The sequence below is a fragment of the Molothrus aeneus genome, chromosome 1, assembly GCF_037042795.1.
Source record: "Molothrus aeneus isolate 106 chromosome 1, BPBGC_Maene_1.0, whole genome shotgun sequence".
NCBI lineage: Eukaryota > Metazoa > Chordata > Aves > Passeriformes > Icteridae > Molothrus > Molothrus aeneus.
Window position 1 is genome coordinate 54,902,312 of NC_089646.1, and position 18,735 is coordinate 54,921,046.

At 36.5% G+C, this 18,735-nt stretch overlaps 1 protein-coding gene across 4 annotated transcripts in view; it reads left to right on the forward strand.

The window, feature by feature from the left end:
* VPS41 (VPS41 subunit of HOPS complex) overlaps positions 1-18,735 on the forward strand; it is a 113,808-nt gene that overhangs the window by 68,113 nt on the left and 26,960 nt on the right. For all 4 annotated transcript variants that reach the window (XM_066557338.1, XM_066557355.1, XM_066557346.1 and 1 more), the window contains 6 exons: positions 5,652-5,749; positions 8,123-8,252; positions 9,949-10,064; positions 11,474-11,530; positions 13,733-13,794; positions 14,680-14,761. In XM_066557338.1, the coding sequence (XP_066413435.1) occupies positions 5,652-5,749; positions 8,123-8,252; positions 9,949-10,064; positions 11,474-11,530; positions 13,733-13,794; positions 14,680-14,761 (545 nt within the window). The remainder of the gene's footprint in view (positions 1-5,651; positions 5,750-8,122; positions 8,253-9,948; positions 10,065-11,473; positions 11,531-13,732; positions 13,795-14,679; positions 14,762-18,735) is intronic.

The following is an 18,735-nucleotide window of genomic DNA, read 5'->3' on the forward strand; positions in this document are numbered from 1 at the left end:
AGATTGGTGGTGTGCCTGAGAATTAACTGAGACCTGAAAGCTATTTGATGTTTAGGATTACATAGTGCAAACAGACTATTTAACTGCAGAATTCTAGGATATTCACAATAATTTTATCAAGGAAAAGTTTGCTCATGACTTTTAGCCTGAGATCTTGTATATAATACTTTCTGTATCTGTAAGTAGCTTTTAGAAAATAACTAAATGGGTTTGGTCACATACTGACAAGTGAACAGAGATAACTTCTATTTCATCTGTAATGTGCTTATATAGATGGTGCTAGTTTTAGGTGACTGTCTATTGGAACTTGATTAAAAAGCATAAAAAGTTGTCATTGGGCTATTTAGGTGCAGACATGAAGGATAAAGATTTATGTGGAAGTAACTCTTTCATCTTAAAATTTCTGGCCTGCAGTTTTCTCTGTAGTTTAGAGGACTGGTATTTTATCTCACTTAACCTGTTAATGATGTGCTTGAGATTTTATTTTCTGGTTTCAAGTCAAAGCACTGAAATTGCTTTGCTAAATGCCATCCACGTCACTCTAGAACCTGGGAGGATTGGGACGGAAAAGAGAGAGACATTGTTTGTTCAAGTCTCAGTATAAATTATTGGTCTTTCATAGAGACACATTAAAAGTCTTCTTGACTGCAGTATGTCATGCCATAACATCTATTTCAATTTTACTTCATCATTACTTTTCAAAGGTATAGCCAGAAAATCTGATCTTATATCAGACCTGCAAACAGTAGTTTTTCTTGCAAGACCACTAATATCCAAAGTGAATGTATAAATTTATATGCTTGCATAAAGTAAAGAATTTATACAAGACAAAAATATAATCCTTCAATGCAAGGACAATTGAGTATCCTTCAGATATTTTGACTCATAAGATCTTGTCAACAGACTTACAAAAAGCGAAACCCTTAACGCAGTATTACTTTTGTCATGTTTAGTGGTGTGGTGTTTTTTAATTTTTTTTCTCTCTGCTTTTACAATTTTTCATCTGGAAAGAAAACCAGAAGTGGAACAGGAAACTTCATCGTTGCTTCTTTGGTCATCAGGGTAATACATATGGAGTCTATGATAAAACAGTGTCCTGTCACATGTCAACAGTTTCAGGTTTATGCTGTTTTAAAGCCATTCTGAGGGCCCCTGAGTTCCATAGTGGTATCATAGAAAACTGTGATGGCATTAGTAGATAATAAATAGTAGATAATAAATGTTCCTTCAGTACTTTGCAGCCCAGTGAATAAGGAAACAGTATTTCCTGCATTGCAATTTAGGTGCATAGGATCCTGTTTAACAAAGTACCTCCTCATCTTCTGTTTCTATCTCAAGAATTAGCTATTCTTACTCTAAGGCGGGAAATAATTTCACTATCTGCTGTGATGCCAAACCCCACAATGTGTGAAAGTTACACCTTTGAACTGTTCTGCATGTTTTATCTTAAAGAAGATAATGTTGTGATTATCTGTGAGAGAAAATAGATGAATTTTACAGGTCTCATGCACTGAGATTCATGTGGCATTGCTAATTCAATTTACATCTTTCAGTATATTAGTGGTGCTTTTCTTCAGTAATCTTGCTATTGTTTTTGCTACAGTTCATTACCTCTGAGAGTCTTCATTCAGTGTCAAAGATAAACTCCAAGTGAGTGTTTCTATTTAGGTTTAAACATATGTTAGCTGAGCAGATCCTATCAGTTTAGCTCTGTCAGCAACTGCTGTGAAGTAGTGTATTGATTAGAAGGTATTGGTATTGAATTACAGGCTTAACGTAGACTAAATGCCATTGTGATCCTTCTTAAAGAGTGCTTGACCTCTGTGCTCACTCCTGAAGCGTGTACAAAAGCTGTAATGCTGCACAGCTTCTGCTCTGAACAGGGAACCCTTCCTCAACTGGAACCCAAGAGAAGGCTCGTTGCTAAATAACTAATTAGACTTCCCAGTTAATATAATACCTTTTCAAAGGAAAATAGGAAATCTAGTCTTCCTATTTTTTCCTAAAAGCCTTTTCTTCCTAAAAGCCTTGCCAGGATTTTATATACCATTATGGAGAAGTACTTTATCTCTGCCTCAGTTACTCAGGTTGTTAATGATAGCAGAAAATAGAGATTAACACCAGAAGTATGTAAAAGACTTCAAGTTGATTAGAGAATTTCTAATCAATTTACTTTTGTCCAGATTTTGTCTGAGGAATCTCAGCTTAATTGCAGGTACAAGCCAGGCAGCAATGTCTCTTGAATACTTGTCTCCCTTTGCATTCTACCAAATTTCCCACAAAGCAGTTTTCTCGTTTAAAAATTACATGTTTCAAGGCTATGCTTGTAACAACACACCTGTATGTTTTACAAGGGAGCAGCTTCACACCTGCATGGCAAGTTAGCATCATGCATTGAGATTGCACATTTCAATCTGAATACATGGGAATATTTATTTTCTTGTTTGTAAAGCAAGATTAATGGGATCTAATGTGCCAACATATTTCTCTTTATGTAGACGGAACATAAGGCTTAATTGATGAACGTGATGATCAGGAGATTTACTTCATAAGGTGATTTATGCAAACATTTCATTTAAGCAAGTCTGCTATACTCTGAGAAGCCAAAAAAAAGAAGAAAAAATCTAAACCTAGTTATATAGTTGATTCTACTTAGACTTTTGTTCATCTGTTTTGCCACAAGCCAAACTTATAATTTATAAATTGCTTCATAAAATGAGTCAAAATTCTTCAAGATTTTGACTTCTTTGTAATCAAACCTCAGAATTTCTAAGCCCCAGAATTCTTCAAGACTGAATATTTTTCCTGTTGGTTAACAAAATGTTCTTGGTTCAATGGAAAAAAAGAGTTTTTCAGAAAATCAGCTTTGTAGCTTAAGTGATATTTATACGGGGCCTTTTCTTGTCCTCTAGTTGGAACTGAACTCACATCCTGTTGGGAAAAAAAAAAGTTATATTTTACGTCAAGCGCAACTCCATGCACAAGATAATAGCTAATCAAATCATGCCATTTTGTATTCTGTTTTGGTTTGCATAAATTACCTAGCTCACTAAAAACATCTGCAAAATTTGTATTCATTGTTATAGGTCACAATGCACCATACCCTTAAGAGTTCTCAAGATGATATCTCCACCACCAGTGCTTTTAGGTGGAATCAGAGGTAAAACGCTCTGACTATAACCAAAGTTTTACTCTTCAAAATCTGCTGTGGTAAAGCAGGGCCTGCTTTTAGAGGTTTGACTAAACAATATTGGCTCCTTTTAGTTTCAGCGTTGCATACGCATGGATCTTTAAGTCCCAGAGAAAGTGGGAGTTTAGGTAAATATTGTACCATATATAGTTTCATTTCTGTATTTTAGTGTATTTCATACATTTCATTTAATGAAAAAAAATTTACAGGTTTCTTCATTTTACTTCCAGGTAATTTATTTGACATCTGTACATAGATGCTGAACGTGGAGTAGATCCACTGTCAGCCTGTCTTCTGTCTTCTCTTATGACAGGCATAAACATGTATGACGCATGGCCATATCTCAGTCATTTCTATTTACTTCAATACTACATTTGTTTTAATTATTTTGGATCCTTTTCAAATTAACAGCATTTCTGCATTGCCTTTATGTTGGATTTCTTTTCCTCCTTGATCACAACACAGTGTCCAGAGAGTAAGTCAATTTAACTTATTATTGTTCTGTGCAGCTGTTACTTCCATCTTCTTTTTTCAGTAAGACTTTTTTGATTAGCAGCATCAAAGGTTTTTATCAGGTCAAGAAGCACTGTCTATGCCAGTTATTCTTTGTTCAAGGCTGTAGCTGCAGAGCTAGAGCATTGTGTTTCAACAACGCCTCTTGAGAAAGATGAGCTAAGAGAAAGCTGATAGTGAAACCAAGGAAACTATATTCTGTTCAAAAACAAAACTCGAAGTGGTGATTTTTATTTGTTTGTTTATTTATGTTTCACATATCAGTACTTCTTTTGATCTTAAATGCACCATTACATTGGGCATTACAAGCATTTTCACTGGCAAAAGGGACCTAAATTCTAGTATAAGACAAAGAAATACACATGGATTTTAAAGCTGTGTCTATAATAATTATAATTCACCTTGCTGTTTTCCTCTTCAAATACAAACCACAGTATTTTACATGCCTTTGAGACCGTTCTCCTAGCCCTTCTATAAAGCTGAATTTAAAGTTCCTTTGATAGTATTCTGGATTTCACTTTGTTTTTTCTTTTCCATGTTTTTCCTCCTGCCTTCCATATTCTTTTAAAATGCTAAATACTAAATTTTCAACTAAGAATAAGGTATGTAGTTGGTTTTGAACTGATTTGTTTTAAATCATCACTGAGAGCAACATGTGACATAGTCAAAGTAATCTCATCAGTCTTGTAGGCTAGAACAAGATAATTATGTACATGGTTACACATGTGAACCTCTTCTCTGTGAATGGATTGAGTGCTCTATGCTTGTGCTATAGTGTGGTCCTTCAGTGATGCCAAAGTGTCAGCAGTCATTAAAAGAAAAACAGTGCTTGGTTATTCCTAGAGAGACAGGTGTCAAATATATACTCTGTTTCATTGTATTTTTTCTCCTTTTGTGGGAGGACAATTATTTCTCCTGTTCCTTCTTATTATCTTAGCTAAAGAAAATCAGCTTTATTTTTAATGTCATTATGCTCTATTTTCTGTTTGCCCTGCTAGAAAATTTTAGTAAAAAAAAATATATATATATATATATATATATATTAGTAGTTTAATATGCTAAACAGTAAGGAAGGAAACTTTTTGTTTCTTACTTATGCTTAGATTCTCCTAAAACCGTGTTTTGGGAGAAATTAATGAAGTATCTGATTTTTTTTTAAAAGCTTATAGTTACAAGGCTTGCTAATATAAGCACTTGGATGATTCTTGTTTTTGTCCCCATGAGAGAGGAGTTCACAAAAAGTGGTGCATCATAAATCCAGCAGAATAAAAACAAAGAGATGTTTGTGGCAGAGGTCTCATTTATTAAGTCTTTTTGTAAATACAGTTCAGCACTCTCTTTATCTTTCTTGAAATAATCTCATGTAACTATCTCTATTTCAAGACCAATTTCAGAAAATTATGTTTTCAGTTTTATGAACAAGAAAAGGTACTATGAACTGTTGTTTTCTTTGTAATGATTGTATCTGTAAGTTATTCTGTGATGTTTAAAGTGATGATAAATAAATAACGATCTTTGTGTTTTCCTGTATACTAATAGATGTAGCAGGTGAAATTCTCTTTTGGCCACCTGAACATGCTGTGGATATGCAAACCAATGAAGTTGTACTACTTACTGCTTATTTTATTGAGTTTGATTTTTGTTTTGCTTCCTTTTTCAATGTTATTACTGAAAATCAGACTGCACCTTCATTTCAGATGTTTCATCTCTAACAACCTGGAGCACAAACATTTCCTTTTGCAAACTTTAATGTAATTTAATCTGTTCAATGTAGATCTTCATCTGATCCAACTGGGAAATCTCTGGGTTTGTTACATGTGTTGAGTCTTCAGTTCTCTAAAGTGGTGCTGTATGCTGTTGATTGTCTCTGAATATCAGCGAGTTTTTCTTAGGTAGTAGTTCATACACTTTCATGGTTTTGAGTCTGTTTTTCTTTCCTGTATTTCAGTTTTCCAATTTGACACCGAATTCTACGTCAGTGGACTTGCACCTCTCTGTGACCAGCTTGTTATACTTTCATATGTAAAGGAGATCTCCGAAAAAACGGTAGTTTTTTTTATCTCAGAGTTTCTTCACAACATTAATTTGGCCTGTGAGTTGGGCCTTAAACTTGTCATACAAATATGATTATCTGAGGAAAAAATTGTAGTCTGCTGGTAGTGAACAGTGAAACATCTCTGATCCATAAAACAAGGTCAGTGGAGGTAATGTTGAAGACTAATGTGCTTACCTCTCAGAAATCATGTTTAGTTCCTTTTTTTCTTGCAGAATGCAGAGAAGGTCTCTAGCTAGTCCTTCTTGCTCTTTTTTTCCTTCCTTTGTTCCCTCCCCACTCCTTTTTCTCTCCATTTCTCTCTTCCTGATGTTTCTGCACCAGAAGAAATAATCAGTCTTGTTTGGCCATAAGAGGAACTTGCTGACACTGTATCTCAAAAGAAATGAGAGTAGGGAAGTTGATCAACTCAAGCATATGAGTGACTGTGGAGTGGAATGAATGATTGTGAGTGAGTGGCATCTTTGTCTCCCGTTCTTCTAAGATCTTTAGTTGTGTACACCCAGATCCATGTGTGGAGAGGTAGAATTTAGAATTCTTGTCAGCCATTTTGACTGTGCATGGACAAGTGGCATGTCTTTCTCCGACACTGATTTCATATTGCCAAATAAAAGGCAAGGCAGTGGAGGAAGTCCTTGAAGCTGCAGTGTGAGAATGGCAGATGCTCTTGATCATCTCTTTGATAAGCATGTCTGCGTTAGACAACCATCACCATAGTAACCTTAAGAAACTGGGTGCACAAGTTGCTAGGCAATGAAATGCTGTAGGTTCAAACAAATGCACAAGCCTTCTGAAATCAGTGGGGTTAGCTTCTAGTTCTACTTCAGGATGTCAGATTATTATTTCTTTATTTATATTAAGGAGAAAAATAATGTCACAGCAATGTTTCCCAAAAGAGACAGCACAGTATGGGAGAGTGAGTGAATGACAAGAAAGCAGACAAATGGGATAAGGAGAGGGAGGAAGAGGTGGTTGAAATGCTAGGGAGCAAGGAAATTGGGACACCACTGTTAATGAAAAAGTAGTACAGGAAAGGAGCTAGTGTAAACAAGGTAGTGGCTGCTGAAGGTTAAAGTCATTTTAATTGCTTTAGGAAAGAAAGATGAAAAGGGAATTTCAGGTGATATAATGGTAATTTAACATAGAAAAAAGTTTTTCTCCTCTATTTGCTTTTAATTAGCCCTTTAAACAAACTCCAAATGCTGGACTTCACTAACTTCTCCATTCTCTGTGTAGCTGTAGGAGGAACAGAAGTACAATTGTCCCTGATGGTGCATCTGTGTCCTGTTGTGATGGGAACTCCTTTGTTAGTGTCTTGGTTCACTTGTCTTGTTAGTGTGGAGCCCAAACTGCCTGAGCTTGCAGCAGAATTGCTACTCAGTACAAAAGTGTCCTTTAGTTGCAAGGAACACTTGTCTTCCTACACTTGATTTCACAGCTTGCAAATGACAGCTTCTTACTTATTACAAATTAGATCACAATTGAACTTGCTTTGAAAGTTTTTTTGGTTTGGGTATTTTTTTTCCTGGAACAGTTAAATTGAGAAAAGACCCAAGTGGTGCTACTTCCAAATGAGTAAGTTAGAGCTGTTAATATCTGCTTTCTATATGTTCTTGGTCTTTTATTCTATATTTTGCTATAATTAACAGCCTGAAGTAGAAAATATAGGATTGTCTTGGACCTTGACTTAATTAAAAATGCAGCTAGTTGAAGACAGCAGTTTCACTTGAACAGAAGGTGAAAATCCATTATGTTATCTTACCATAACCTCCTACATTGCACTTGAAAGTTCATTTTACTCTAAGTTCATCAGAACAGCAAAGTTTTTGTATTATTCTCAGATTAATTTCTCCCTGCTGCTGCTGGATGCCTAAAATCAAATACCAGCTTAAAAAAAAAAATAATACCAGAATACCAGGCTCATAGGGCTCTGTCCTTCACGGCATGAGCCCAGCTGGGTATGTCCTCTAAATTGTTCTGTTGCTTGTTGAATGAAGCAGTTAATAGTCATCTGTGATAGCCCAGAAAACTTCTGTGTCCAAGAGCAGAGAAATAGTGAGAAAACTCGGGGTAGGATTGGACCTATGTCTATCTATACCTCCTCCTCCAGACTGATCTCCTTCAAGGAAAGCAATCAAAGAGTAACTTGGGTAACTTGGAGTAACTTTCCTCTGAGTTCCAGATGCAATTACTCTGTGGAGCACAACTTTGCAACTTATATCATTTGCAGCTGAGTAGCCAGTGCAAAGTACTGCACGTCTGTGAATGTTTGCAGCTGTTCAATTTCAGCCTTGTTTCTAGATGACCACCAGTTGGTATTGCTAAGGTAAATCATGTAGGAAATGACTAAGGTGTCATTTTTCTAGGAAGTGGAGTGTTGTGCAAGGCCTAGACTTGATATTGTACAACCCCTGCCTGAGTCCTGTGAAGAGATCTCTTCTGATGCACTAACAGTACGAGGATTTCAGGAAAATGAATGTCGTGATTATCATTTAGGTAGGTATTCTCAATATTGTTTTGTTTTGTTTTCAGATCTGCTTAAAAAAAGATTTGGGTGTACTTAGCCTCCTTTTTTATTTTTATGTCATTTTTTTGTCATCTACTTGAACAGCTGTAACGCTTATGACACTGAAGTGTAGAGTGGAAATCCACAAGAACCAGTCATATAAAAGAAAATAAATGTGTGTATTTAAACATCATGATTTTAATGCCATCTATTAGGTCAGACATACTGGAGAAGGCAGAAGTATATACCTCATGTAATGTCCAGTATTGTCGAAGGCAGTATCTTTGAAGGAGATTTATTCAACATATGATCCATAGGAGCTCTTTTTACACAAAGGGCTTCAGGAATAATAAAATGAGTGGCACAATGTCTGGAAAAGCTGCTCTAGAGGGAAAGATTGAATAAGTATCGTTTCAACAGTAAGATGTACATGGGTCAACTTAAAGGGGGCCCACTGATATTTAGCTTCTCTGTACTGACAAAGCTGCCAGTTGTATTACAGACCTCAAATGGTAAAATGGAATTAATAGGAACTGGATTTTGGCGAGCTCCACCTACAAGACAGGTTTCATTATGTAACAGGAAGGGACATTAAGCCCTGGCACAATATATGCTGTCTTTTAAAGATGGGGTAGTTTTCTGATCTATATGTTGTAGCTCAGAAAAATGCATGGCAAAGCTGATGCAGAATTCCTTGGTGAAGATTATGTGGCCTGTCTTATAGAGAAGCGTTTCTTCTGGCTTTTAAAATCCATTAATCTGAATTTTAAGTATCTCCTCTGCCAGCATGCTTCAAATCATAGGCTTGGCAAACCTCTTTGTGTACATCTATGCCCTTAAGCCACTAGAAATATACTATATCTCCTCCTGACCTCAAAAACATCAATGCTGCTATCAGTAGAATTGGGGGTTTTTTATACATCTTCCAAAGCAGAACATTGATGTCCACAGCTGTACTTTTATGCTTTACGAATATTCTTGTTTACCTGAAAAGTCTAAATGTTATGTATGTTTTAAGACAAGTATCATTTTGTGAATTGCTTATCACTTCAGGATTGTATTTGGATGTGTTTATAGAAACTGATCTGGACAGTGAGTGGTTTTCTATTCTGTACCTACAAAGTATTCATGTTTCTTCATGGCTCTGTCCAAATGATAACTATTTAGAACAGTCATCTTTTGCATTTGATTTGACCTTTTAGTACTTTTTCTTTCTGCTTACTCAAAAATTAAGGCTTATGGTGTAAGAAAATGCATTATACATAGAGCCTTAACTTGCAGCATTGTAAATGCATTGCTGTAATGATGTACTGTGTCCCCAGGGGTTATGGCATCTATCATTTATGCTTTTGATGGCCTTGACCTTGATGGGAAGGATAAGTTTATTGCAGGCTGTGTAGTGTAATAGTCCTCTAAGAGTATAATAATGGGTTCTAAACCATCATAAAGTTTGCACATAGTGGATGAATCAGAATTTGCAATAGGTTTTAGTGGTTTTTTAAAATATATTTAGCCATTTAAACCAGTTTTAATTTATTGGAGAATACAGCATCCAAACTAGTGTGTCCTGCAGAAGTAGCCTTGCTGTCTTCCTCTTTGTAAATTCCTCTCAAGGGTATGCTAAAAAGCAGAACTTTACTTAAAGAAAATATAGTAAAAATATTAATACTGTGTATGCATTTGCAGAGTATTCAGAAGGTGAATCGCTTTTTTATATCATCAGCCCAAGAGATGTGGTTGTGGCCAAAGAGCGGGACCAAGATGATCACATTGACTGGCTTCTTGAAAAGAAGAAATACGAAGTAATTTTTACATCATTCTTTCTTTCAGACTTTCCTTGTTTGGAAATTGGAGTAGGATGATGGAATTTGCTAGGTCATTTGGATTGGACATTTCTGTTCCCTACAGCCATTGAGTAAATGCTTGTAAAGGATGGGACTTAACTATTCATTACTCCATCTCTTACAGAGTTAGTCTCACTACTGAAACAACTAATCAAAATTTCACTCAAGTGAGGTGGTTGAATTAGATGCTGAAAATACTGCTCTCATCATCAGTTATGAAATGTATTAGCTGACACTGAAAACTATTAAAGCTGGGTTTTGGCTTTAGAATAGCAGAAGAGTTAACTAATGAGCTGTGCTTTTAAAAGTAAAATATTATGGTCTTAAACTGTACCTGCACTTGCTGAAAGTAGTGTTGCTCACAACAAAGCTCATCCAATATTAAAAGACAAGGGTATACAGCTCTCGCAGAAAAAAAACAGCTCACCATTTGGTTGCGTAAATACTGATGTTTGAGTATGCATATCTAAACACCTAAAACAATAAGTTCTTTCAAACCGTATGAACATGCACACAGTGGTCTGAATTCTAATATCCTGTATTTATTGACTTAGAACATTTGTTATGATGCATAAAGTTAACTTACAAATTCTAATTTATGTTTGTTGTGTGCCCATTAGAAGAAAAAAAAAGTGGAAAAGCCATTCAGCATGTATTGCTTTTGCTAATATAATCATGATATTTCTCATGCAGATTTGTTTCATCCTTGTGGATGCTTTTGCATTGGAATAGCAAACTTGTATGATGAGTTTAGTTTTGCAATATATGTAAATCACAGCATTTGGTCCCAGAAGACTCCAGTAATTTGCAAGTGACAGCTGTGTATGTGCCTTTATGAAAGCCATTCAAGTTAGACAGGCCTGTTATGATATATCTTAAAGGTTTCATTTTTATTTGTAAAAGTGCCAGACTTTTTTCTACATGTTTGAAAAAAAAAGGAGTAGGAGAACAGCAAATGACACTTAAATATAAATCATTCTGACTGAAGAAGACATTTGGGCTGGGGAACTGGCAGGTAGCTTTCCCCATTCACCCCTTTTCCTGTTGATTTTTTTCACAGGTTTTGGTAGTGAAGTGGTCTCTTTTGAAAATGATCAAATGTGATTGCATTGTGTGTTTTGTTGTGATTTGATCTTAACATAATAATGTGGAGTGAACCCAGATGGAAACAAAAGTAGTTTGCTCTTTGCTTGACTGCTTTTGTTTGAGTATGAATTCAAAGCTGTTCATCCAACCATGGCATTAAAAATTCTAGTGCTTCCAGCACCCTACTCTGAAAAAGAGTTGATTTATACAGTTCTAGAGCTTTCTGTATTGAAAGTTTGTGAATGTGACTGGTATCTCTGTTTTCTCCTTTTTGAATATAGGAAGCTTTGATGGCAGCTGAGATCAGTCAAAAAACCATAAAAAAGCACAAGATTTTGGTAAGTCTCAAAACTTATATTCAAAATATAATATCTTCTTTATTTTAGAATGCCATAAGATGCAACAAGTATATTCCCTGTTTTTTATAACACCAGGAAATAACTGTTAGGCATACTCCAACTGGCATCCAATTTTTTGGTTTCAGCTGCACAACAGGAGCATTAGTTCATGAAACATGAAAGAATCTGCATTATATGAAGGTGCTATTGGCATTGAAAGGAAGAGAATTCCATTTCTCTGATTGCTGATGGGGATTTTAGTTTGCTTTTACTTTTGTATTAAATTTACTGTTGTTTGAAGTAACACGCAGTATTTCACTCTTAGAGACTGCAGGCAGGAGTGACAAATTTCTCCTTAACTTATACCTCGTAAATGTGACAGGATTTTGTAAAAAGTTTAAGAGATGCTCCTTTTCTCACATAATTTCCTATGTTTATAGTCCCTTTCACAGAGCAACAAAGGGTATCAATGTTTAAAACAAAAGGGGAAATGGTGTAATAGACACAAAAGTGTCACTAATTTTATCTTTTGTTTGTTTGCTTTTGTTTCAATTCACTAATACTGATGCTGCTTTAAATTGAAATCTGTACAAAGTGTTCAAGATGTGCTTAATTTTTTGGCCAGATTACTGGTGTTATCAGTAATATATATCAGTATATCTTTAAAAGTTTTACTCTTGTGTAGTCCAGAAGTTGAATCAAGATTTAAATGGCATGCCATTACCTATCACAGAGTTTGCATTTAACAAAACTACTCTGTGGCCCTTGCAAAAGATGTAGAGTTAAAGGGGATCCTGGCAATGCATTAGGAGGAAAAAAAGAAAGCCAAACAGGCAAACACCAAACTAAAAAAAGAAATCCCACAGCTTTTCTTTTGCTTTGCAGAAATTTGCTCTGCAATAAATGATTAAATTCAGTGAAATACAAGCAGTTTTTGAGATTTTGGTCTTTAAAGCAAAAGCCAACAGAATGTGTTGAGGAAACAAAATGTTGACATCAAGCCCTAAGTGAAGGATTAGTGGTACACTGATTTTAAACAACTCATGCTCTCACTGCCTAGTGACACCACATTCAGAATACCTGACAAGTCTGGTAGCCTTGGGGATTTTTTAGATGGAAGTAATTATCACTGCTTCTCTGCACCTCTTGAGCAGAGCACAGAGATCGTAAAACAACCAGATCTACATCTCTTTCCTTAACCATCTTCGCTGTTCACTGAGAAGCTGGTCCACAGAATGACAATTTCTGTCTGTCTCTTTCTTGAGAATGGTGAAGTTGAAAATACGAAGGTGGTTCCTATAGCATAATGAAATCCTAAAATCTTGTGTATGTGCATTTTTTTCTAACTTTGTAGCAGATTGACCAGTTGAAGTTGTTGCATACCCCTATTCATATTCTGCTATGGTCAATTCTTTCCTTGATATGGATCAAAGAAATTTCGTGTCTCAGAAGATGCAAATGTTTAATTTTTTTAAGAAACAATAACTTTTTTTTTCATTGTACAGCTTTGTTTTTTTCTTTTCTCCTCTTTTTTTTTTCTTTCTAGAAACAATGTGCTTTTTTTAGTGATGTGATTCTTAAGTTATGCAATGAGTACACTGGGTTATGTCAAAATGGATATGAGTGTTGAGATTACATTAGGAGGCTCATGCCAAAATTTTAATATATATTAAATGCATATCAAAAACATTTTACAACTGACCTGTGTGATGAACTTTGAGAAAGAAAATTTGGTATGTAATAACTAGTAATCTTGTTAAGTTCTCAGTAATTCCTGCACTTTATTGAGCAGCATTAGGATTTATATTCTCAACCAACGTTTTGCTCTCCTCTGCAAATTGTTTTGGCAAAGAGCATGTCTTATACAATGACTGGTGGTTTTCTTTTAGAATTAATTCAAGCACAGCAAGATCAGCTATGTGTTTCAAACAATCCTTAATAATTAGAGGTGGTAGTCTTCTCAGCATCAGTGAGGTTATGAGAATTATTTAAAAGAGCACCTTTAGTTGAAACTGTGAGCAGTCTATGCAAGTATTTTGTATTGACTGTTCTGTGGGCCCTACTTGTAAAGGAGAATCAAGGGATGCACTTAGAGCCTTGAATTTCCAGTTGTATGCACTACTGTTACAGTAGTTCTGTACAGTAGTCAGATAGTTCACTTCCAAACTTTTATAGCTAATTCTCTGTTTTCATTCACTCTAGGATATTGGCTTAGCCTATATAAATCACCTGATGGAGAAAGGAGAGTACGACCTGGCTGCTCGGTAACTTAGTATTAAAGATCTTCTTTGCTGGCTGAAGTGTATCTATGTAGGGAAAAGCAAAAACAAATTTTTGATTCTGAAGTATTTGTGGATGTTGATTTTCTGTGTGTTCTGGAATTTCTGACGTTTCAAAACACAGAGGTGTATTGCAGTGCCATATATTTTTTTGCTTGTAGTTACCTAAAAGTTGCTGTAAATTTTAACTGGAATTGAGGCATATATTTTTGAAAGAAAGCCGTGATTTTTCAATGTCACACTAGATTTTCAAAACTAAGGTTTTCTTTGGATTTTGATAAACTCAGTTTATTAGTGTGTCATTGCACATAAGAGCATCAGAAAATAATTTGATTTTGTGTAGGTATAAACAAAAATGTCAAACATGGGAATCTAAAGTAAGGATCAGAAATTACCCAAGGGTTTTGTTTTCATGTACATGTAAGCATAAGCATATCTTTTTAAGTGTTCAGTTTTTCTCAGGTGAGATTTAAAGATTTTCTTTTTAAATTTAATTTAATTTAATTTAAAGAGATTAAAGACTCATAAAGCTGACCAAGACGGTGGCATGTCTGTGTATGGTGCGTGGATTTCCACTAGATGATGTTTAAGCTCCCTTCCAATCCAAACCATGCCATGATTCCATGAAAGCTAATATGGCCGTCGTGGGTGAATGCATAATAAGCCGTTAATCCTCTTGGATGCAACAAAATTTTAAGGTTTGAAAGGAGGAGAGCCTGGCATACTGTACTTATAGTGGTGGTTGCCAAAATAAGTCGCTTTAACAAGTGTCATGATAGGGAGAAGAAAGGAATCCTTGTAGTAATGCTGTCACATTTGTATTACTTTCTGTACCTACTTTTGTTCTCATCTCTTTCATTTTTCTTGCAGAAAGTGCCAGAAAATCCTTGGCAAAAACACAGAACTCTGGGAATTTGAAGTTTACAAGTTTAAAGAAATAGGTCAGCTTAAAGTAAGTTAATTTCTATGTCTGCACTCAAGTAATTCATATGTTGTACTTACTGTTTGTATTGACCAAGTATCTAAAGCATCACATTTAATGGCCCTATTCTGGTATTGCTGCCCCAGATCTCTGTTTGTTTCTAGACAGCTGTCTTTCCGATTGATGTGTAAATTACTAAAACAAGATTGGAGACATAGTGCTATGTATTTTACTTGTTGGCAGTCTCCAACGTGAAAGACCCACCCCCAAAGCTTTTACTTGCTAAGATGCTCACAGTTAAATACTGTGAATCTTTCCCATTTACCTTTCATTCATTTCCAGTATGTCATAAAAATACTACCCCAGGTATTAAGGAAAATAGACTCTGTGGGTGCCAGTCATTCTGGCAAATCCAGGTCCGTTGCAACAGTTACACAGCTTTAAGTTTTAAAGAATTGCAAAGGAGCAGTGAAGACCTATGCTGTGTGCTAGAAATGGTGGTGAGAAAGAGGAGCAGTCTGCGCTGCCTGGTGTTTTCCCTAGTCACAAGCCAGCTACTACAACAGTACACATTTAATGTGAGAGTCTCAGTTAATAAATTGCACAGGACATAAAACCTAGTACTGTCACTGCTAAACCAATTGAAAACTTTATGCACACTCCCTTTGGTAACATGTGTACATTTACTTCTGAATTTTATGTCTTCCTATTCAAACTCAATGAGCCAAAAAGGACATACTATTAAGATCTCACAGCATGCAGTCCCTTGCTGGTTTTGAGCTATTTAATTCTGTTCAAAAACCAAAAGTGTTTCAGCATTACAAATTTCAGAAATGTCTAACTTCAGTTTCAGGGCCACTCCAGTGCAAAAACAGCCTTGCCTTTAGTATGACTTCTTTGTGGTTTGGTGCACTCTTTACTACTTGGAAGATGAAATCCTATGTTTCTGTTCCTTTACTTCAGTCCAGTAAAGGACTTGAATGCAGGTACAGGTGAATTTTTGATACACTGCTTCTTCTTTTGGGTTCATTTTGGTTTTTAGCTGCAAATGTCTGGAAAGGATGTTTGTCTTGTCTCCACTTACATCATCCAGCAGACTGTAAAACAGAAAAATATTTGCAGGTTTGTTGCAAAAACATCTCACCTCAATTACTGCCTTTCTAAACAACTGGCTGTTTTCAGCCTTTAGAATTTCTCTTATCTTCTTAGAGCCTAGGCCCAGGATCTCTCAGAAATACACGAGATGCAGTCCATCACATTATTCAGCTTCAAGTTGCAGTTCTACAAAATGCCTGCCTTATTTCACTATTTCAGTTGCATATAACTTGTCCTAGATTTCTAAAGATGTCTGAGTATCATAAAGGATGCACTAAATTAGGCCGAATCTGAATGAAGGCGTCCTTGTAATGCTTGGGATCACTGGTGTGGAATTTTTTACCTACATAACTAGCAGATATTAAACACCATATTGTAACTGGCCTATAATGGCTTTCAGCCCTGATGAGGAGACTATTGAGATGTGGAAAGAGAGTTTATTTCAAAACAGAATTGTCTTGGAAGAATTTGCACTGCTTATAAGTTGTTGCCTGAAATCTGATGTTTCAAATCTAGCATGATTTGCCAATAACTAAGGTGACAGTAAACTAAAGGCTTGAAATTTCCTTCCTGTGCAGAGGAATCAGTGATACCCCAGTGTCAAATTCCATGGGGTGAGTGTTGTTGTTTGTGTGTGATTTTAGGGGGTTTTTGAATGTTCTGTATTAAGCAGTCCTGTTTGGTTGCATTTTGATATCTTGGTATCTCTCATCTTCAATGAATGTCCTCTATGAAACCTAGTTGTGTCAGTTTCAAGATTCTAGAGCCTTGCAGTGATCTGTTCCTCTACTGCTCCAACAGTGGTGGCTTGAGGGAGTTACGTGCTTTGCCTTTTGCTCAACCTGGAAATGAAACTCGACGTAATTTTACTAAGGAGGTAATATAAAAGAGAATCTTTATTTGAAGGCCTTCAGGAGCAGTTGTGGAAAGGTGTCCACAAAAGCCCACCCCTACAGGGATGAGTACACATTTGAAGGTTTTAGGAAATTAGCATAATTGATAAAAAGCACCAGTTAGGAGTGGTGAGTGATGCAATTCCCCCCCAGGTCAAGCCTCTTCTCTGGAGCCCCCCCTTCAGCACTGTGCTGTGCTCTGCTCAAAGAGTTGTTCTCAGCCTTAGTTCCCAGGAAGAACCAAGAGGGCCTTGTACCTCCTGGGGCTTGGAGCTCTGGAATTTATTTTGTCTTTTTGCTTAAGGAAAGGCCATGGAAAAGTACTGGGAAAACTAGTCACTAATACAATAGGTGACAGAGTTACAAATATACATGTGAAGAATACAGAGAACATATAAAAGATAAAAAGGCAAAACTCAAATGGCATCACTTGTGCTCAAGTCACTTCAGTATAAAAATCTAATGTCTCGGCTCAAGCAGCTGAGGAAGGTGGATGGATTCAAAGGAAGATTTCAAACTCTGTGTCTGTTGTGGACTGAGGGATACCCTCCATTCTGTTTGCTGTGACAGCAGTGACTTTCAGCAGTGGTCCAGGATGATCAGCTAGCAGCAGCAGTGCTTTAACCAAAACACTGGATGGAAGACATTTGAAAGACTTCACCAGACTGTAGTGGGCATAGCAGAGAGAAGCACTATCCTAACAGGCTCTTTCATCTCTTAGATAGCCTTTGAGGAATAAATAATTGATGTTCTGGCTTATTGGTGAGATGGTTTAGACTATCTCATGTACAACCTTAAATGGGTTTTCTTGTACCTCATCCTTACATTTATTGATGAAAAGTCTGAAAGCAGATCTTGAAAAGAAACAAGGGAAGAAAATACTTCTCTGTATAGTATCCCTTTTTTATTTAAAGTCACTTTACCACATAGTTCAAGAATTGGTACAAAGGCAGTCTGATTCAGAAGCTTTTTTTTCTGACCATGCTCCCTAAGTGCAGCTTAAAAATAAAATAGGAAGAGTTTGTAACCTCCATCATGGGTCACCTTTGTGTCAAGGCTTAAAAATAACTTGTATGCTTCTTACATGCTTCTTGTATGCTTTCCTGAGCATGGTGGTCAAACTGCAGGAGGTGGCTGTGTTTTTTCTTTAAAGCAATGGGACACAGGGCAGGAGACATTTCCTTCACGAAGCAGCCTGGCTCACACACAAGGAAACTACACCTCTTCAGGGCTTGCTGTATGGCCAAACTACAGCCAAGAGTTGCAACAGTCTGTTGGGGGAGGTTGTTCATTCAGGAGGTAGCAGGAAGGTAGAAAGTGGGAGTGAAAACAGCCATTGGAGATTGTCTTCTGCCTTTGAGTATGTCTAGCTTGCTTTCTCTATGGTCAAAAGAGACTTTTTATGAAGGGGTCAGGAATATACCCCAGAGCGGCCATCAAGACTGTACCCTGAGTTAACTGATAAATCCTGTGACAGCTGGTGGGAGCTGAGGTTGGCAGCACTACATTTCAAAAACTGGCCATGTCCAGACAGCACAGGGAGAGGAGAGGTCTAAAATGTAGTAAGATGTTTTTTCTCCTGCTTTGTTCAAACAACTTCAGTAACAAAATGCTATTGTACCATGTGCCAATAGCGGGCAACAGGCAACATCTCTGAGTGTTTGGAGGAATTTCACTGGTGTTGGTCCCTCAGCTACAAACCCTAAGTCCCCAGACAGCTAGTAGCAGTGTGATTTATTTTGGCAGATGGAAATAATCTTGGCCTCTAGTTGCATGGAACAGTAGTGCTAATTAGATGCTGTGCTGAAATTCCAGGGTATGAGCTAATTTATTCTGGCAGCTTCTCATCTCTTGCTTGCTGGAATGCAATTCCTTAACACCTTCTATACAGTAACAGATCACATGCCTTCATCCTTTTCATGGAGAGATATATTTTCAAATTAATTTTCAATTGGGTATGTAAAAATAGCCCTTCATAGAATGTGGTGACCCCAACACAAGTCATAATTCAAAATT